We start from the raw sequence: 22,476 nt of genomic DNA, 5'->3' as shown, positions 1-22,476 counted from the left end.
GGTATTGAGTAACAATTTTGTTTCTTTTTGCCCCCGAAATTTGAAAATTGCGCCCACCGATATTTCGTTCAGTGGGGATGGGGGGGGGGGGGGGAGTATGTTTTTTCTTTTCAAAAAAAAAAATTGAGTGGGGATTTAACCCCCAAAACACCCCCCTGCGTACGCGCCTACACTCATTACAGGATACATTGTTAAAGCGTTTATTAATAACATCGAGGGCGCTGCGAGCAAATCTGCTCTTGCCCGGTAAACTTGAACGAAGACCCTGTCTATATTATCATTCAAACAAAATGACGGTTTCAAACATGGTCACCTTGCATTTAAATGTCTTCAGTAACGATAATCATGATTATATTGAATAAACTTAGAATCTTGAAGTGAACGGAAATAAAACATTTCAATTAACAAACAATCACTTTTCTCTCTAGATCGTTATTCCTATTAATAACCAGTCATTATATCGGGTATGAAACGTGCGAGTGTAAGACGGTAACAAACCCTCCTGCATTTATAAGATATGACAAAAAGATTGGAAACAAGAATATTTTTCATATTCAAATTATTTATGGTTTGTAGATGTTCAGGGATTCTCACTAAGGGGATCAATCAATTATGGACCCTCCCCCTTCTTCTCTCCGGTGATTTCTTGATTTATCGTAAGATACAAGATACAAGATACAAAATATTTTATTTGGTCTTTGCAAACAAGTTTCATAGAAAATTGTTTTCCACTGGTGTTACAGTCATATTCAACAAAATACATAATTGCAAGAAATAAATACATCACGTTTATAGAATGAAATAGATGAAATAAGGAACAAATACATGCGAAAGATAATGAAGCGACAAAAATGGTCATTGGTACATGTACTTCAAATCATGAGTTTCAGAATTAAGCCTTGGTCATTGGTATTTCAAATCATACAATTAATTTCCGACGCAGAAGTTTAACGTTTAACCTGTGAGTTAAATTTATGAACAGAGTCGGGTACAAATGAATATCTGAATCGTGAAAGCTGGGTTAGGGTGGGGCGAAGTCGGATACCAGAACGATTAAATGAATAAAATAAATGAAGTGGATGGGTATTGTCTTTCATGATTGCACAGAGCCTATGAACAATTTGCTCAGTACAATGAGACTCGACAAAAGCTAATTCTACCCCAATTATGCGTTGTGCTATTTTACGTGGCCTTTCCAATTTCTTCTTGTCCCGTTTTGTCTTCTCTCATTATCTATTCATGCACCCTCCCATCCCTCCCCGCCTCCCCCTCCCCGCCTCCCCCTCCCCGCCTCCCCCTCCCCCCCCTCTCTCTCTCTCTCTCTCTCTCTCTCTCTCTTTCTCGTTCTCTCTCAGTCTCGACCTCTCCCCTATGTATGTGTATGTGTGGGTGTGTGTTTGTGCGCGCGCGTTTTATGTTAAGATTTATTCCATTCTAATTTGTTTCCATTGTAATTCATGAATCGTACGTGTATCACGTTAAGTGAATCATGTTATACTAAAAATGAAAAGAATTGTATTTTGAAGAATTAAATTGTATCGTTTTGATATTTATATATTTATTTATTTATTTGACAATTCAGTCTTCATTAAAACACAGGGCAGTCCCTTCACTGGCCTTCAGAGCCGCAAGGCCTGCTTTTCAAGGGAGCATTGTAGGCAAGCGACAAAGTACATGGTAAACCATGGTAAACGACTCAGCCAGCCGCTGAATAAGTGGGGGGGGGGGGGGAGGGGGTAAGAGCAGTGGCGTATCCAGGGGGCCGAAACGGCCGCGGCCCCCCCCCCTATTGGCGGCGCAATAAAAAAGAAGAAAAAAGAGGAAGAACAGAAGAGAAAAAAAGAAAGGAGAAGAGGAGAAGAAAAAAAGGAGAAGAGAAAAGAAAAGGGAAGAGAAGAGAAAAGAGAAAAGAAAAGAAAAGATAAAGAAGAAAGCCCAACCCCCCCCCCCCTCCCTCCCACTCCGGGGTCGGAGGGACCGAATTTATATTCCAAAAATTTCCGATAAAGAGTTACTTTTCACGCAACAAAGTCCGGCCCGTACTGACTTACCGTGCCGGAGATAGAGGGGTGCTTTCAAAGAGAGGGAACATATACATGTGCGTACCCTATACTGAGTGCATGGGTGGGGGGGGCGAGAAAAGTCGGTGAGAAAGGGGGAAGACAATGAAATGGCGCTAAGTGACAGTAACGACGAATAAGGGAAAACTGTAATCGGGAGATTTGGGGTCATTCCAGAAGGCTTGGCAAACGTTATTGAATAAAGGGGGCCGGGCCGGCCGCAAAAAATCTCGAGCCGCGGATTCAAAGTTTAAAAAAAAAACAGCCCCTGCGCAACAAAGGTCATCACTCTTTAGTGAGAAATTTGAAAAGGGCACAATATTTTGGATGTCTTTTAAATAGAAGCTATATACTCAACAGTCAAATTTAAAATCAACGGTAGGGCCGCTTCATAACTCTTATTTTGCCCTTCATTTGGATTCAGCTCATACCAACTCGCTTGTGCTTGTATTTGAACTCATGTTGGTAGTAATCATGGACAGGAGCGGCAGTCCTGGGCCCGATAGGGTGACACGTCCCCCAGGAAATTTAGAAATATAGCTAGAAAGAAATATAGCGGAATTTTCTAGAATGCATAATTTCAACATTGCAAAATCTCGCTTGGTCGCTACGCCCCGACCCTCGCCCGATAACACAAAACTATGATATGACGCTCCCGGCCGTGATTTATCCATGGTTGGTGTAATAGATCTTTTTTCCATTTCATTTCTACTAACCTAATTGTGTGCCATCACAATCATGATTGTTTCATTTTCTCTTTAAAGCAGGCGCGTAGCCAGGGGCGGTAGGGGCAGTAAGAGGACATAGGACGAAAAAGGAGCAGACAAAAAAAAAAAAAAATTGAAAATTCTGACAAGTCGAGAACGTACAACGAATCGTCTTCTTTCTCTAATAATTTAATGAAATGTCAAAGCTTCCGCGCTTCGCTCAGGAGGGGGCAACTGAAATCAGACAAGGAATAGTAAAACGAATCGTCAACTAATAAGAGTCGAGAATGGTACAACAAATCTTCTTCTTTATCTAATAATTAATGAAACGTCAAAGCTTCCGCGCTTCGCGCGGGCGGGAGGAAACCCAATTCAGACAAGGATTAAGAGTCGAGAATGGTATAACAAATCTTTTTCTTTCTCTAACAATTAAAGAAAGGTCAAAGCTTCCGCGCGTAATAGGGGGGGGGGGCAGGGGACAGCGAGCTGCCCGAATATGAGTTTTTGATATCTTTTCTCGTTTATTTTGGTGATAAATAACACTTTCACAAAATACATATTATGCTCAAATTGTTGCTCGCTCGCTTCGCTCGATCACTATTTCGAATTGTGAAACCAAAAAATTACTTTTCGGGCAAGAGGCTATATATATAGCCCCCCCCCCCCCCCCCCCGATGAAAATGTCAAAAATTGTACCGGTATGGTATGTTGAGCTGAAAAAACGATCTGCGCAATTTTCAAATTTCCGCCCCCCCCCCCCCCCCCCCCCCCCCCCCTGTTGGAATATCTTGGATCCGCGCCTGTAAGAGGACACGGATATAATAATGACCAGTCTAAATGAATCAATAAATAAGAAAGGAAATAATGTTTATAAAAACATATTAAAAAACAGCGGCGGTACGTGGTATTTAGACCATGATAGTGTGTTTTGTTTTGTTTGTGATAATGATGATGTTATTAATTTCGTCGATTGTGGATGTGACGTGTCGTGGTGACGTCTCGTCTGGGGTGACAATTACTATATATCTCAATTAATTTATACGTGATCATAGTTTTACGAATTGCCCAAAATTGTTCTGTACTTATTATTTATTTATTTTTGTATTGTTTTGTTTGTTTGTTTGTTTGCTTTGATGATAACCCTTCTTTTGTCAAAAATTCCAAAATTTCAATAGGTTAATCTAAATTTCAATTTTATATACAATTTGTGCAGAATATAATTGGGGGAGGCATCTCAAGTCATAGTTTTCCACATCATTGTGCCTACCCAATATGATCTTTCAACCAATTAAGTTGCTCAATGCAAACGATGCGAGTCATGATTTCTCACAATGCTCCAATCAAAAAGCTCGTTCGATATCTATTCTGAGACTGTGGCAAAATGGTTGAAGCTGAGCTTCTGACTCGTGGATGGTAAGATAATTTCTGTTTCTGTAGACATTGGACTCTCTTACATATCGCATTATCTACATTTATAATACTTTCTATTGAATTATATGGTGAATTGAGTGATTGTGCCCTGTGAGTAACATAAACGATGTTATGATGCTGAGTATCTCCCCACCCTTGCCTTGCACAATTTGTGTGGATGTCTATTCCTACGGTCCCACACGGGATGATTTGTGTATCGTTAGAGAACTATCAATTCTAGCAAAATTCTACATCAGAAAAAATGTTAACTATATTCGTAGAGTGGGAGGATGAGGAGGGGACAGGTATGATAAGATGTGTTGGACTCGAGACTGAGACTGAGAGGATCTACCATCAGGCTTACTAATCATGATCCTGATTCATGCCCATGGCCAGGGATGGTTCACGAAGAACTTTGCGCATTGAGCGCTGTACAGTAAGTTTATGCGCTCTCATTGGCCGATCCGCTCGAGTGGCTTCGAATTTAAGTGAGAGAGGGCCTACTTAACTTAATCCATGAAGTAATTTGCGAGTGGATGCACTTTAGCCTTCTTGGCAACTGCTAGCTAGTGATTAACATGCAAGAAGTCTGCAGAGAGCGTACTGATCATGATCAAATTGAGCCTTGTTGGCTTGGTTATTAATTAAATTATTGATGGTTGTTGTGTTAAGGCAATGTGAATGAGAGAATTGGTAGTCATTGCTTGCATTGTAAATGTTATTGCAGGAGTACAAGATGTTATTGCAAGATATTGGATAATCTTTCTTTTTTGCTATTTGTGTGCTTTGTCCGATTTTCAGGCACCTGTCTAAAGATGGGATCGAAAGATGCAAGGATGGAGTATCTGCTATGTCAGTGGATGCTCTCACAAAGAGGGCATTGGATGTAAGTACATGTAATGTAATCTACTTTTTTATCTTCTTAAAGGTATAAACTACTTTTGGAAATGCCCCCCCCCCTCTCAAAAAATGAAATGGAAGCTCTTATTACCAATCATGTGAAAGAATAGGTTTTGACTCATAGAGTACCGAAGCTGTGACTTCATAAAAATCTATTTAGGGAATTTCTATATTTTTTTTTCATTTTCTGAAAGAGCATACAAAATAATGTCTAAATGTTGAAAACCAACCGAATATGTTAAATATTGGCTGAGATATGACCATCTGAATAAACAGATTTCCTATAGGAATTTAGTGTTATATTGCTCTGGCTCGTTATGTTATGAACCAGAACAATATAGAGTGGTAAAGTGTGACGTCATCAAAAATCTATTTTTAGAATTTCTCTATTTTTTTTTCTTCATTTTCCAAAAGAGCATCAAAAATAATGTCTGAATGAACGAGAGCACTATAACAAGGTGATGTTCCCAGGTGCTGAGTTCACCAATTACTTGTCATCTTTACCAGAACCCAACCTTCTCTATAATCAATTTGTCTCCTTAGATTGACCTGAAGCAGATTGGATCCAATGCCCTTCCAGCAGACAGTGGCAAGGCAAAGTCTGACAAGGTAAATCATCCACTAATATTTTTGGACCACCAGTTATGACGTAGGCCATTTCATGGTCATTCAGCATCAAAGCTATGTAAAATTCAATAATTCATAATTTTTATGGAGGGCTGATGGCAAGGATGCCCTTTTTTCAGGATTTCGCTTGATTGCAGGCCCTGTCTTTTCTTTTTTTTAGTAAAATATGCCTGTATAATAATGAAAAGGGATTCAATATTTCTGAGTCATTTTCCAGGCTTTACAAGTAAATCATAGTGGCATCTCTATTGATAGCAAACCAAACTGCTGTGAAAGTACCACATGTTAGTATATATTGTGTCTCATATATTTATATGTTGTTATGGAAATGTTGAAAACGCTCTGTATGTGTAATCCCGTAATGCTTGAAATTGCCCTGTAGCAGAATTTCAACATTGTCATCCTGTTCATTTTGTATATGTCAGATCCAGGGGCCCTATGTGCTGCAGATTCAGAAAGTTCGTAACGTAGGGGCGCCCAAAGCCAATGAGGAATCTTCTATGGCCCCTACGCTTCTACGACTTCAACTCACTGACGGACATACCACATGCCTAGGAGTTGTCATGGAAACGATACCTCAAATAAGGTGAGGAAATCTGTTTTTTTAATCATATTACAAGACTTAACAATATGAATGATCTCTCACGATGCCAGCGACAATTGCTCTGTAATCAATTTCTAGCACTAATGAAAAGCCTACCGGTAAATTCAATTCTTGAACACCTTTCCTAACACAACACTATACCTGACCCTAAACATAGGTCCAATTACATCCCAAGCTATAGCCCACTACCTCAGAAACGTTGAAACCATGAGCAGCTGTCAGATTACTGTTGGTAAATCGTTCAAGTGAAAAAGTTGTGATTTTTACCCCAAAAAATTACTGATATGTATTTAATATTGTTTATGCAAATGATAACTGTTGGTGTTAAATTTAGAGATCAATTGTGTGTAATGAATGGATAGTTTTAAAAGAAATCATCAGAAATGATGAACTGATGTTGTAGGTCATAGAAGATTTTAAAGGAGGTGGCTTTTTAAGGGAGTTGTATATATTTGTTTTCTTGCCCTAGTATTCTGCACCTTTGAATGTTTTATTAAACACTTTGAGCCTAATTACTACTTTGAAGGGCAGTGTTGACATGGGTAATTGGTTTCGGATAATAAGTAGTCATCTCCTGATAATTATCATATTTTTCTGAAATGTAAAGTCAATTTATGCAGTCATTGGCACTTAGCAGTAGTCTTGCTCGTCTAAATTCTATTTTCAGTCTGTACACGCCACCCGAGTGTTATTGAAAGGCAGTGTGTACATTTACATGACCAATTAGTTTCTCATGGTTATCCCCTGATAATCATTAAAGAGATTAGGTTGTCATTTTCCATGTGCACAAGGCCATATTTTGCTGACACCAGACTTGGTGGAAATACCATTACCGGTAATGTGTGTACAAGTCTGCACACATTGAACCCGTAGGCGTGTCAAAAAATACCCCCTAGTCTCTCAGAGAGCATCATTGTGTTACTGAGTAAACACCCAAATGGTGTTAAATTCTCCATGAGAGCCCACTCCTAAACGTCTTTAAGTTTTTTGTGTAAGGTCACTTAAATAAAAAATCATTGCTTGTCTAAATCCTATTCTCACCCTGAACACACCCCCTGGTAAAAAAAAGCTCAATAGTGGAGCGCAGGGTTCACATGACCGATGGTTCGTCATGTTAACATGAAATCCTGTGATAGTTTTTTTTTTCTGTAAAGTATTTTACATAGTCATTATTGTCATTCTGTAATCATCAATATTCTTGCTTGTCTAAATCCTTATCTCAGTCTTAACACACCCCCTGGTACCAAAGCGTTATTGAAGGGCAGTGTTCACATGACCGATGGTTGGTCCTGTTAACTAGATATCTTGTGATAGTTTTTATCTTCTGTAAAGTCATTCCACATACAGTGTGGTCATTACTGTCATTCTGTAATCATCAATATTCTTGCTTGTCTATATCCTTATCTCAGTCTTAACACACCCCCTGGTACCAAAGCATTATTGAAGGGCAGTGTGGACATGACCAATGGATTCCTCATGTTAACACCATCGACCCTCAAAGTCCTGGGTGGGAAAGTGGAGGAGATGGTGGAGAGATGGGAGTTGGCCAAGGTGAGTAATATATACCTACAATCCACAAAGAATTTTTTTTAAATCAATAAACTATTTTGAATGAATGAATGAATGAACAAATGAATGTGGTTGAGGAATGGTGTCATTTGTACGGCCATATCAATAGATCTTACAAACCATAAATTGTAGGTATGAAGTATGGGGAGATCTATGGATAGTACAATAAACAATACTTTATATGCTCGTAGCTTTTAACACTTTTCCTTTCCTCCCAAAAGCAACTGGCTCACCATACAAGATCAACGTTGGTTGGAGAAGGTGCACCGCCCCCATGGGTAGCATTTGGTCAACGTAATCGGATTAAAAACAACACTGACATCAAGCAGAAGATGGACGGACCAGGTAACATTGTACAAGCCATTTAATATCCTATCGTCTTCTAGTCTAAGAATGGTAGCAAGAACCAATATACTCGTAGTACCATTAACTTTAAAGTGTTCCAATCACCTACAAAATAAATTGTGTGCAGCAAGAATGTGTCAAGTCAACCTCTGAAAACCTTATTTTCCTATGGGATAAATTTCAAGAAGTATGAAGAAAATAAAGCATAAAATAAAACCTGTGAAATCCAAGTTGAATTTGAGTTCTGTACATATCTTTTTCTATACAAGCGCATACGGTTGCATCGAGTAGTATACTCACAAGTCGTTTCCTGTGGGCATCAACAGATAATTGTTGACAACATGTCACATCAGCAAGTTTATTAGAACATTACCATGCTTGTTGTACTTTGTACTTTATTTCACATCCATTATTCACCAAAACTAAATGTGTGTGCGTGTGCACGCTCTAAAGATGTTCATGCGTCGGTCTGTAGTCCTTCATGAAGTAGGCAACTTGGCTATCACTGTAAAACTGAGCCAACGGGTATTACATTCCAGTGCGTACATCCGTGTGCTGCCCTCTATATACCCATCAGCAACTTTAACATGAATATTTATAATGTTTGTAACACAGTAACAGCCTTCTTGTTAATAGCAGGCAGGCGTCAATAAGCTAATATTCATCTTGTTTTGGCTATCCACCATAGGCAAGAAGCGCACCCTGAACCTCGACAAGAACCGGGAGCAGACGGAACAGGATCGTGAGTTTGAGGAGCAGAGAAAAGCAGCCATCAAGGAACTGAGCCAGGTCAGGGGTCAAGGAGGAAAGAAGTTCGGGGGAGGTGGTACCAAGGCAGGGGGCCAAGATAACGAGTCAAAGGTGAGATGCGCAATAACACTTGCAGCTTTATATTCCTTATATTACAATTCAAACATACTTTAAGCGTACCAATCACCTGGAAAAAAATGATATGCGTACAGCTAGACTATATAAAATCAACCTCGGTGTGAAGAAAATGACGAATAACTTAAAACCTGAACGTAGAAGCCAAGTCGGACATGGGTACTGAAACGGCGTAAATGCTAGTGCGAACGGCACTTCTTATTGTGTACTCACAAGCCACCTTTGAGCGCTCAATTAAATCTGATATCTCTTCATACAAGTGACATATGAAGTACTATTTTGAATAGTATAGGGACATAGTACCCTTAACATATAGAACAAAATAAGTTTTTGATGACTGGTACACTTTCACTTTACAGTACAAGAAATACAAGACCATGTAATCAGAAATTGTGTAAAAACTAATAAAAATGATTACATTTTGGAATTAGAATCACACAAGAACCGGGACTATGGAAAAGCTTCTTTCTGGCTGATTGTTTGAAATTTCAGGACATAAGCAACATGGTGTTGGAACTAAACGTGCATTCAGACATTTTACCCCTTTTCTAAGAACCTGCACTCAGTGCTGTTTGAACATTTTTTTTTGTCCAGGAAAATCAAGGTGGAACAAGATCGAGCTACGATCGAGACAGGAGAGGACCTGGTACAGGTGGAACTGGTCCTAGTGAAAGCAACAGGAACAGCCAGCCCTTCGGAAACTATAGAGAACTGAATTATGAGGTGAGTTCTAACTCAGACATCCTCCTTCATGAGAACGATGAAGAAGAATGCTCTTCCAACCAGGGAGGGGGGCATTTCACAAAACTTGTCATCAGTGACAAATGACAATTTGTGTTATAAGCTACTGAAATCCTTGCTTCTGATTGGTTATCAGCAGATTTGTCACTGATTTTTGTTATTTGTCATTGAAAAAAGGCTTTGTGAAATGCCCCCCCAGTTCATTTCCCCTTGCACTTCACTTTTTTTTTCCGTCTTCATTGACCTAAGACCCAAGTCACACTACCGAAGCGACTCAAAACCAACTCCATACCAATCCGACTTTGGGCCATAAGAGCTATTGTAAAATCCCGGCTCGGTCTATTGGTGTGTAGTCGGTCAGAGTGGTTGTGGATGTGGACTGTGGCACTGGACTACCCACCATTTGTATTTCTAGTATTTCTAGTAAAAAGTTCCCTTGCACAATTGCATCATCGCTCGCTAACCCATACACTGCCACCGATTTTGCAAACTTGTGTCTCAGTGAAGATGTCATGAAACTAGTGTTTCATCATGTTCTATTTTGTTCGTCGTGAAAGCAGTGTTCTATTGCTCTTTTCAACCCTTCTATGAGCACCCATTATGTCGTGAGTGTGATGGGGTCTTAGATAAATGAACATGCATTTCTGCTGTAAAAGTCTTTTAAAGTGTTTGTTCTAATGTATCTGTTCATGTCCTGACATTGTAATGGGCCTCGAAAACAATTGTAAGATCATGAAAACGGAAATGCTAATTTGGGGTTTACACAGATTTCAAGATTTCAGATTTCAAAGGTTATCGGTCATTGCTTTGTTAGAAGCAAAGACATATTAGCTATTGAGTTGTGAGTTGTACTTGTCAATATCCCAATACGGTTTGTTTGTAAAGTACCATTACGATATTAATTCTGTATAAACTGTACCCGTTGCTCTAAGCCTCGTCTCTGTGATGACCTTCTTATTTTGTTCAGAAAAAGCCAGATGACAAGTCAGTATCACAGCTTGTCAGCATGGGATTTTCTAAGGAGGAGGCTTTAGCTGCACTCAAGAAGCACTCAGGAAACCTTGAAGCTGCTGTTGATTCTCTGGTTAGTGGGGCAAGCAGCCAACCAAGTGGCAGCAGTGGGATATCTAACACTAGGAGTACCTCAGACACTAGAGGTACCTCTGACACTAGGAGTACCTCTGACACTAGAGGTACCTCTGGACCACCACAGAGGGGCAGGGACAGGCCAGAGAGAGGATCAGGTATGTCAAGGGAATATTTTTTAATAAGGTATTTATGATAGTCCACATGGGAATTTGGATAGAAATTGATAATCCAGCCATTGATTCTCTGGCCAGTGGCAGTTGTGGGATATCTAACACCAGGGTCCCGTCTTACAAAGAGTTGATATTAATCGCAACTATGTACATAAGAGATAGGAGACTGCAAACTTGCGATTGATTATCAGACTTTCGCAAATCTTTGTAAGACGGGGCCCAGGAATAGATCTGGTCCACCACACAGGGCTAGGAACAGGTTTGTATTGTATTATCCTGTTACAGGCATATAGACAAAGTTAGATGGGCATTGGTAATCCAGCAATTGATTCTCTGATTAATGATGTAAGTATCCCAATGAGTGGCAGCAGTGGAATATCTAGCATCAGGATTACCTGAATACCACCCCATAGGGACATTTGTCTGTCATTGACAAACCTTTTAACTTTCAAGTATAATGCACAATTCTTGGTTCTCTTTGGTATTTTCAAAGGACACGATCTGCTAATTTTACATTTTTAATTCTTTAGTGAATTTGAGAGGGGGAAAAAAGGATGATATACATTCTAAATCTGCTTTTTCCCACACAGGGTTCAAAGGTCGGAGAGGAAGGCGTGGCGAAGACGACGAGGATGATGAATTCTCCTCCCAGCCTTCTGCTCCTACAACTCTCTTCGACTTCCTGGAATCCAAACTTGGTCCCAAAAAAGCAGAAGGTAATTCACACATGCCTATTCAAGAACAAGTTTTTATTTTGTTATTTTATACTTTTTAGAATTGGAAGATGCCTCGTACTTAAATCTATTAGAATAGTGTACCAATGGCTGAAATTATCTTAGGGATTGCACGTCACTATACTGTATTCAAATTAGTGCTGTAAGTCAGACGCTATGTTCGTGTTCGGTTCGGTTCGGCAGAGTTCGGCAATTTTTCACCCGAACTTGGTTCGGTTCGGGGTTCGGTAATATAATAGCAAGCAGCGTTATAGCCACGCCGGTCGGCACTGGGCTGGCCTGCCGGCCTGCCGGGCCCGACCAGCACGGATGACTTCTGCACACTGCTTCCGACCAGCACGAATTTCACATTAAAAAACTGCTCTAAACGTAATTATTTGTGAAGAAAAATACTACTTACATTCGTATTTCCGTCTTGAATCGTGTTTTATTTTCAATTTTAAAAGAATCATGTTTTCAATTTGTCAATAAATGATATTTTTTAAAGATTTTCCGAGACGGTTGTTGTCTAATGTTAGAGTCATGAAAGCTGCCATCTGGAATATATATGGAGCGCCAAAGGGGCCAATATCAACAGTCACAAAAACAAACAAAGATGCATACAAACAAACAAAGAAGCATACAAACAAACAAAGGACAGAGCAAAATAGACAAAGTACCCAGAAGAAAGGACCAATTAACAAAGAATAAATCAAAGGTCAGAGCAAAATAGACAAAGTACAGTTTTTGGTTTACGGTAAGCAAATAGACATCAAGCACGAAAACGAGAAAGGACAAACTCAAAAGGACATCAGCTCAGCTAGGAACTGACCCTCAAAGGACAACAGAGGGCGTTTTGGTTTACGGTAAGCAAATAGACATCAAGCACGAAAACGAGAAAGGACAAACTCAAAAGGACATCAGCTCAGCTAGGAACTGACCCTCAAAGGACAACAGAGGGCGTTTTGGTTTACGGTAAGCAAATAGACATCAAGCACGAAAACGAGAAAGGACAAACTCAAAAGGACATCAGCTCAGCTAGGAACTGACCCTCAAAGGACAACAGAGGGCGTCCTCGAGGTTTTTTTCTTTTTAATCTAGGGCCTACTCCAATATAATACGCTGTAGGTCAATACAACAAATATGGGCTTTCATCGAAAGGGTGCGGTGCGGTGCGGCGCGGTGTGGTGTGCTCAACGCACCCATTCGATAAAAGAGGGGGGCCTTTTCTCGAAAGGGTGCGTTGAGAGCGGAGTACCATTTTAACACACCCTTTCGATGAAAGCGGGGGGGGGGGGGGGGGGGGGCTTTTCTCGAAAGGGTGCGTCGACTAGTCTTTCGCATCAGTCGTTTAAAATGAGGATCTCGGACAGAAGGTAATAGTTGCCAATTTAAGTATATCGAAAATGTATTAAATGAAATGGAATGGTCTTGATTACAGAGTGGTCTCTTTGATGGGGGAGACAGAGAGAAGGAAAAAAGGGAAAGGGAAGATAAAAGGAAAGAAATAAGAGGAAGAAGAAGAAGAAAAGAGGGAAACGGGGGCGAAAGGCTCTTGCCTCCCCCCCCCCCCCGCCAAAAAATAAATAAGAGAGAAAGAGAGAAGGGAAAGGGAAAGGGAAAGAGAATAAAAAAGGAAAGGAAGAAGAATATGAAGAAAAGAGGGGCTCTTGCCTCCTCCTCCTCCCCCCGCCAAAAGATAAGTAAGAGAGAGAAGGGAAAGGGAAAGGGAAAGAGAAGATAAAAGGAAAGAAAGAAGAGGAAAAAGAAGGAAACGGAGGCGAAGGGCTCTTGCCTCCTAGCCCTTCTTCCCCTCCTCCCCCCCCCCCCGCCAAAAAAAATAAATAAGAGAGAGAGAGAAGGGAAAGGGAAAGAGAAGATAAAAGGAAAGAAAGAAGAGGAAGAAGAAGAAAAGAGGGTAACGGGGGCAAAGGGCTCTTGCCTCCTTTCTTTCCTATTCTCCCGCTTTTTCGTTTTTCTCTTTCTTTTCTTTCTTCTCTTTTCTTTCCTTTCTTTTCTTTTTTTCTTTTCTTTTTCTTTTTTTCTTTTCTTTCCCTTTTACTCTCTTTTTCCCCCTCCCCCTTTTCTCTTTTTCCCGACGGCAGCGCAATTTTACCGACAATATCCTGACAGGTGGGGGGGGGGGGGGTGTCACACCCCCACACCCCCTTTGGAGACGCCCCTGCCTTCGCCACTGTTGGCGACCACAAGGCTATCAATACAAATTAAGACATATTAATGAAGATTCTTTTTTAATGTTGCAGAGAGATAAGTATTTTCTCTATGAACTTGTTTAATGGAAAATAAATAATATTAAAAACATGAATACTATAGCGGTATAATGATGAGAGAGATGATTTAAGTCATACTTTTTTTCAATGTGATTGGAGTGGACTTGAGGGTGGGGGGGGGGGGGGGGTCCTCCTAAGATCTCGGCCGTTTCACAGCCGATCGCCGCGAAAATGCATATTTATGGTAATTTATGCAAACAAGGTCAGAGAATTCACATTTTTACCCATAAATCATATATAATTCATATTCGAGCGTTCTTTTTCACTTCATATATTCGTTAGAATAATAATACGACAACAAAGTTGGAAGAGCCAGTTTATCCCTATGTTATCTCTTGTTTTGATTATTTGTATTTATGTATTATATTATTTTGTTATTTCATTTCATTTCTAACCACAATTCAACTATTTTTACCCAAAATCAAACAAATTTACTTGAAACAAGACCAAATAACCAATGTTTTCTCTTTTTTTAAAAGAATAAATGGTATTTCCATATGTTTGGTACATAAATCACAAAAATGAGCGATTTAAGATTTTTTTGACATGCAAAAACAAAAGGTCACGTGACTCCGCAATTATACGTCCGATTTTCAACAAAAAAATGTTTCAAAAGATGCGTAAGACTCGAAAGAAAAAAGTCATGAAAGAAAAACTGCCGCGGTTCCGGAGTAGTCGCGAAATTACTAGAGAGCACTAATCTTTTTTGGGGCCCTCAAAAATTTGAAAAATCGTACCCCCCCCCTTGAAGGCCAGGGGGGGGGGTATCTCCCAAAAACGGTAAAAATTAACGTGTTTTTTTTACACGTTTTTTTCACAGGGCGGAGCCCTCAGAAGCTCAGGGGTATTAAACATCAAAATTAACGTCGGATGAGCATAATTTTATACCTTATTTGTGACAGTGGCAGGACACAATTTGGTGTTGGGTCCAGGGGGCGGAGCCCCCAGAAGCTCAGGAGTTTTGTCCATTAAATAATTATTATTTTATACCTTATTTGTGACACAGGGGTCACGAATTGGCGTGGGGTCCAGGGGGTGGAGCACCCAGAAGCTCAGGGGTTTTGGGCAATAAATAACGGTCAGATGAGCATATTTTTATATCTATTTGTGACACTGGAAGGACACAAATTGGTGTTGGATCCAAGGGGCGGGCCCCAAGAAGGTGAGGGGTTTTATACATCAAATTATCGTCAGATGAGCATATTTATATATCTATTTGTGACACTGGCAGAACACAAATTCTTCTTCCTCTTCCTCTTCTTTCTTTCCTTTTATCTTCTCTTTCCCTCTCCTTCTCCAACATAAGATGCAAGACGGATATATATCGACTCACCTTCTTTCCAAGAACCATACGGGCCTGGAATTTACTCCCCCCCCCCAGCATCTTTGCCTGCGACGCAGTCGAAACCTTCAAAGCCGGACTCTTATGGGAAGCCATCCAAGGGGGTAATATAATCATAGTCCCTCCCCACAACTGCAATGTGATGGGACTTAATTCTAAAATGTTCTAGAAGCAACAAACACTCTCTCTCGAACGATAACGTTCTTATTGGTCATCTTTATATCCCTCTTGAGGATCAGGACCAGGATCAGAACAGATTCTCTCTCTCTCTCTTATTTATTTTTTGGCGGGGGGGGGGGGGGGGAGGGAGGAGGCAAGAGCACTTCGCCCCTGTTTCCCTCTTTTCTTATTCTTTTTCCTCTTCTTTCTTTCCTTTTATCTTCCCTTTCCCTTTTTTCCTTCTCTCTGTCTCCCCCATCAAAGAGACCACTCTGTAATCAAGACCATTCCATTTCATTTAATACATTTTCGATATACTTAAATTGGCAACTATTACCTTCTGTCCGAGATCCTCATTTTAAACGACTGATGCGAAAGACTAGTCGACGCACCCTTTCGAGAAAAGCCCCCCCCCCCCGCTTTCATCGAAAGGGTGTGTTAAAATGGTACTCCGCTCTCAACGCACCCTTTCGAGAAAAGGCCCCCCTCTTTTATCGAATGGGTGCGTTGAGCACACCACACCGCGCCGCACCGCACCGCACCCTTTCGATGAAAGCCCATATTTGTTGTATTGACCTACAGCGTATTATATTGGAGTAGGCCCTAGATTAAAAAGAAAAAAACCTCGAGGACGCCCTCTGTTGTCCTTTGAGGGTCAGTTCCTAGCTGAGCTGATGTCCTTTTGAGTTTGTCCTTTCTCGTTTTCGTGCTTGATGTCTATTTGCTTACCGTAAACCAAAACGCCCTCTGTTGTCCTTTGAGGGTCAGTTCCTAGCTGAGCTGATGTCCTTTTGAGTTTGTCCTTTCTCGTTTTCGTGCTTGATGTCTATTTGCTTACCGTAAACCAAAACGCCCTCTGTTGTCCTTTGAGGGTCAGTTCCTAGCTGAGTTGATGTCCTTTTGAGTTTGTCCTTTCTCGTTTTCGTGCCTGATGTCTATTTGCTTACCGTAAACCAAAACGCCCTCTGTTTCTTCTGACCTGTACTTTGTCTATTTTGCTCTGACCTTTGATTTATTCTTTGTTAATTGGTCCTTTCTTCTGGGTACTTTGTCTATTTTGCTCTGTCCTTTGTTTGTTTGTATGCTTCTTTGTTTGTTTGTATGCATCTTTGTTTGTTTTTGTGACTGTTGATATTGGCCCCTTTGGCGCTCCATAAATATACAGACTCAGGCTCGTCAATAACTGTTTTTTATAAGTTTTTATTTTCAATAGGAAAAATATAAAATCCCTATTTTTCCTAAATAAATAAATACGATACTATAATATATATTTATTTCATTATTTATATTGTAAAATTTGTCCGATATCATTACCATTAAAATATTAATTTTTTTGTTAAATGGGTTTTGGCTGAATTTGTTTTGATCACGCACATGTATTCTTGTTTATGGCTTGAGATCGCGACGTAGCGTGGTCAGGATTTGGGATTTAAATGGCGCCAGTGAAGTCGCGCCCACCACTGGATAGGCATAAATCACAAAGGCGCAAAATGGGAAAAAAGTAAATATAAAATGAGCAATCATGACATGAAAATTAGGTACAAAATGACAAGTTTATTAGCTTGCAAAAAACTTTTATATTTTTCTGCCGAACATCCGAACCAGGCCTTTGCGTTCGGTTCGGTTCGGTTCGGTTCGGTTTGGTTCGGTTCGGTTCGGAAGTGCCATGTTCGGCGAACTCGCGTTCGGTTCGGCGGTTCGGCTACAGCACTAATTGTATAATGAGATGTTGCAAGATGATTTAATACACTATCAATCAATATTAAAACATCTTGTGAGACTAGTCATTGCACCAGTGTGTGCTTACTTATTGTATGGCATGCAACCACCAGCTGGCCTGCACAAACATGGAAACCGGGAATCGTTTCTTAAATCATCCTTTGCAATGAATATCCATTAAATTCATGAATTGTATAAAAACACTAGATGTGGGAAAGTCACCTTCATCACATGATTGGCAGGGCCACAAAAAGTATATATTTACAGTGTCTTGTTGCAAAATTACATGCTTTTGTTTGTTGTGTATGAAGACTTCTTTTCAATTTTGGATGCTGTAAAGTGGCATTACATTGCCTCATGGCCCTGTCTTATCAAGAGTTGCAATTGATCTGGATTGATTCAATCAAATCATCCAATCAATCTAAAACTTTCAAACTCATATCTCTTTAATACAGAGTTGCGATTGATATCAAGTTGTGATCAAGTTGAACCAGTTTCAACTGTAAATTTATATCTATGACCAATTGCAGCTGTTAATGCATGCTGGGGCTCATATATATGATGATATCTATTTATTTTTGTTTTCTTTATCCAGCTTTTAAACCCAAAGAAAAGGAGAGCAAAGACAATGTGGAGAAAAATGAGCGCTCAAGCCGCTATGATAGGGATCAGTCTAAACCAGGCAGGGACGCAAGTGGGAACAATTACAACCATAATGTCCGAGAGACCCCACCCCGCTTCCAGAAGCTGCAAGCCCAGAAACAAGCCCAGAGGCAGATGGGTGACACTCAGCAGGGAAGCAAAGACAATCGAGGGGGGAGGCGAGGGGATAGACCTGAGAGATTCGATGATCGGAGAAGAGATGGGAAGAAGAGTAACGAATGGACAAATGATAAAGAGGATGCGTCTCAAGGGTTTAAGAACGAGTCAAGGTTCAAGAATGAGAGACGAGACGGAGGATACCAGGATAGGAACGAGAGAAGGTTTGATGGACAGTCTCGGAGTGGTGTGGCGGATGATCAGAATGATAGGGGATATCAGGGGAGGGATAGGAACAACAGATCAGACAAGTTTCAATCTGAACGGGGACGGAGCTCCCAGAATGATGGATACCAGAATGACAATGGCTATCAGGGTCGTAGTAATCGCAGATTTGATGGCCAGGGGAAATCTGGCGATACAAGCAGGTACAACAGCAACAAGAATGATAATAACACTGAAAAGACCTATCGACTGATGGAGAGAAAGAAAGACAATGGACCGGCACAAGAAGAAAATCAGTCTACAAAGAGGAGCAATGGGAGAGAGGCGCCTCAGCAGGATGGAATCGGGAATTGGAAGGGGCCTGGTCAAGAAGAGAATGCCAAGGTGAAAAATCAAGTGAATATTCGACCGGATTTCAAGATGTTGAGCCAGCAGTCACAGCCATTTATACCTCAGCAGCAGCAGCAGCAGATGGTGAGTGACGGAGGGAGGAGGGTGACTGATGCCGGTGCCAACCAGGCTTTGAACCAGGGATCTGTGGTGAGGACGAAAGTGATGACCAACGGACCAGAAATGATTCCTCAGTCCCAAAGCATACCCATGCTACCATTCAAGGTCGACGATCACTGCCTCTCAAAGTACTGGGAAGATCACAAGGTAGGATAGTTTTTTTCCTTTTTTCCTTTCTTCAAGTAAAGTATTGTTACTTCATTCCAAGAAAAACCGAGTAAAAGTCATTCTGAATGTGATAAAAGGGTAGTTTAGAACAGTATTAAATATGAAGGATAACATGGGACCAAAATTGGCTGGAAATGGGATTCTTTCACTTAAAAATGACAGACACATGAAAGTTATCCAGGTTTCCTTATTATCCTCTGCCCGTTTTACCTATGCTCTCTCAAATTCATTTGGCAAATCAAATCTATTAAGTTAAAAACCTCTAAATCGCAAAATTTGTAATGAATTCTATGTAGGACTCCCCCTTCATTGCTACCGGGGCTAGACTTCATAAGCTTCGCTTTTCCTAGCCCGTATACATTATTTACTTTTTTATGTTTGAATGTTTGATGTTTGTCATGTAGATTTTCTTTGTTCTTTTATGTTTTATGTATCTGTTTTTCATTTGCTTTATGTGTCAAACGTGTACAATGTATTTTTCTTACCTTGTATATTTTTCTGGTTTTGAATGTGGTAAAATAATATGAGAGCTCAACTGTTTGCACAGGTCTAATGCATTTGCTGAACAAAACATACCTTGAAAAGATAATTGGCACTACATACATGTAGACAAAGAATAGCTTGAAACAAAGACATACTTGAGCTTTTCATCTTGGACTCATCAGAGTATTAAAAAATACTTGTTAAATAGTGATTACAAGTGTTGTGTAATTCTCATAAATGTACTGAAAATTTGTTAATATATTCTCATTCTTTTGTTTTTGAATGTTGTTTTCTGCAGTTTTACAAAGCACAAATTACAGCCATTCACCCATCAGGGAAGACTTGCATGGTGAAGTTTGTAGAATATGGCAACTTTGAGGAGGTGTTGATCACTGATATCATGCCGTGTGCTGATCATCCCTGGGTAAGTCTAGTGACATGAATATGATCATGTGGGACTCTGGCTGGGATAGAATTGAAAATACCCAGAAACAGTGATGAATTCAGCTTATAATTGTCTTTTTTTCCTACAGTACATTAAAAATAGCTCGCTTGAATAAAAAGCTACAATAGATGGCAAAAGTCAGTTCCTGTCAAAATTGAACAACAATTCCATGATATTAATAAACCTTGCTGGGAATAAGCCCTCGCTCTTCATAATCATTGAAAATTTGATATTTTTGAGGTATACATTCTAATGAGAATGAAATTCATTTAAAGTCGATTTTATACGTTCTTGCTATACCTAAATTATTTTTTCTAGGTGATTGGTACACTGTAATCTTGAAAACCAAAGGGGTTAAATTTGTTATGTAGAATATTTGCAGAAGTCTTTCTTCTTGCACAGGATAATGGGTTAAATTATTATGTAGTTAAGCCTTCGATCTTTTTGTTATTTTACACTGACAGACTGCGCCTCCGCCGTCAATAGCTCCAGTTCATCATCAACAGCAGCAGCAGCCTCCCCAGCAGCAACCGCCCCAGCAGCAACAGTTCATGCCTGCAGCCCCGCCCTTCCCCCAACACTACCAACAACCCCCACCTATACCCCAGCTCGTCGCCGGCCAGACGCCCCTGGTGCAGGATTATGGCAACTACGACGGGTCGATGAACCTGACCCTAGAGTTCCGGAAGGGAGGGGAGGGGCCTTTCATCCAAAAGCAGGGCCAGGACCCGGGAGGGTTCAGGGGCGTCGACAGGCGAAGCCAGAGACCGGCTCAAGCTTTCTACCAACCTCCACCTAGGAGGTGATGGAATGGATCTTAACATGAACTTAAAGGAGTCGCAAGATAGTGGCAGGGAAGAGGATTGCGTCACTACTCGTTTGGGGGAATAAACAAAGTTGACATCACTTTAGGTAACTGCTGCTTTGCCTGGTATTTAAACAAACAGCTGTATCTGCAGCAAGTCTTTTGAACAATAAAATAAACTTAACATAAGTCCCTCATGAATATATAATGCAGGCATATATCAATTTGTCTTCTTCTTGAGGATAGACTCTTTTGCCGAAGCATAGACAAAGTGGTGTTGGAATCGTCACTCTGGCAGAAAGGTCCTCACTAATCTTGTTCTGGGTCCTCACAAGTATTGGTCTGTGGAGCCCAGGCTGGAGAATACAGGGACAGTATAGGAGAGTTTCTGAGCTCATTATATGTCACTAATTGTATACTGAATGTAATAATATTATAACAATTTTTTCAATCTTACTGTCTAATACAAACCTACAATTATGCATCATGTCATTTATTATTCATTGGTTACCATTATAAATGGAAAGATTATTCATTATATGCTCAATTTTGATTTTGTTCTCATGTGTTATTTCACTTCAATGGTAGATGGTTGAATATTTTTGACTTCCTGAAAATCCTGTCCTCTCTATTGTATTAGTGTTTACCGATTGTCATGTGCCTTGCAGAATGGCATCTTTTCTCCAATGTCTAAAGTGTTTAGTTGAGATTAAGTTATTACATGCAGTTACATGTACAGACTACCACAGTAGAAAGCTATAGCTGTCTTTTAACAGTGCACAGACTGAAATGTTTTGTGTCTTTTCATGCTCTTCTGCCAGTCACATGAGATGCACATGATTAACATAATGGATTATCTCTTGCCCCCCCCCCTCTTGCGTACATTTTCTTACAATTCAGTTTGAGATGTTTTGTTGTTAATCAGTTATCTAGTTGTCAGATGCTCCCTACTGCAGGTAGTGATTCATTTCCCTCTCCACCATTACATTATCAAAATGCAGTAGATTTTGTGCATGGTATTCATTCATGGTATTATGATGGTATGTGATAGCTACAGCTCTGTCCCAGCACTAAGATCCTTTGGCAAGACATTAATCAATATTTGCCACACTCTACCCAGGTGAGGTAAATGGTTACATGGCAGGACTTGATTCCTTAAAATGCTTATTACTTCAGAATAATGACTTCAAGTGTTGCTTAAGTAAAGTTCATACACAGTTTTCTGCTTTAGTCATGGCATGGCACGGTGCAACTTGTCTTTTGAAAATGTTGAAAAATCAGTCGTTGAGGTTGATGGGAGCATGGTATTGTAAAACTGTGACTGTGATAAGGAATTCCTATGAAATCTCTTCTCTCGAGTTCTGATATTTATTATTGGCATTGGATATGAAACACTGATCCTTTTACTTAAACATTTCAGGGATTTTTATGCCTCCGTTACAAAGTAGCCGGAGGCATTATGTTTTCGGGTTGTCTGTCCGTCCGTACGTCTGTACGGTACGTACCGTTCTCGTGATCGCGTTATCTGAAGAACCGACTGATGGATTCCTGCCAAACTTTGGTCATGTATGTATCTTGCAGAGCCAATAAACTGATTAGATTTTGGGGTCATGAGGTCAGAGGTCAAAGGTCACATGGCTCATTATGTATGCAAAAACAGCTCGTGATCGCGTTATCTCAAGAACCGATTGATGGATTCCTGCCAAACTTAGATCATGTATGTTACTTGTTGAGCCATTGAACTGATTAG

At 40.2% G+C, this 22,476-nt stretch overlaps 1 protein-coding gene across 1 annotated transcript; it reads left to right on the top strand.

The window, feature by feature from the left end:
* The first annotated feature begins 4,114 nt into the window (after positions 1-4,114).
* LOC585351 (tudor domain-containing protein 3) lies at positions 4,115-22,108 on the top strand. Its single transcript, XM_030980590.1, has 13 exons — positions 4,115-4,180; positions 4,979-5,063; positions 5,621-5,686; positions 6,130-6,290; positions 7,718-7,859; positions 8,099-8,222; positions 8,911-9,083; positions 9,702-9,830; positions 10,816-11,092; positions 11,698-11,823; positions 17,927-18,972; positions 19,775-19,900; positions 20,386-22,108. The coding sequence occupies exons 1-13, from the start codon at positions 4,149-4,151 to the stop codon at positions 20,725-20,727; spliced, it is 2,829 nt and encodes a 942-aa protein (XP_030836450.1). The 5' UTR covers positions 4,115-4,148; the 3' UTR covers positions 20,728-22,108.
* Positions 22,109-22,476: the final 368 nt, after the last annotated feature.

The sequence above is a fragment of the Strongylocentrotus purpuratus genome, unplaced genomic scaffold (assembly GCF_000002235.5).
Source record: "Strongylocentrotus purpuratus isolate Spur 01 unplaced genomic scaffold, Spur_5.0 spur5_scaffold_11, whole genome shotgun sequence".
NCBI classification, from domain to species: Eukaryota; Metazoa; Echinodermata; class Echinoidea; order Camarodonta; family Strongylocentrotidae; genus Strongylocentrotus; species Strongylocentrotus purpuratus.
The sequence above is the reverse complement of the archived record's forward strand: the minus strand, read 5'-3'. Positions and strand labels throughout refer to the sequence as shown.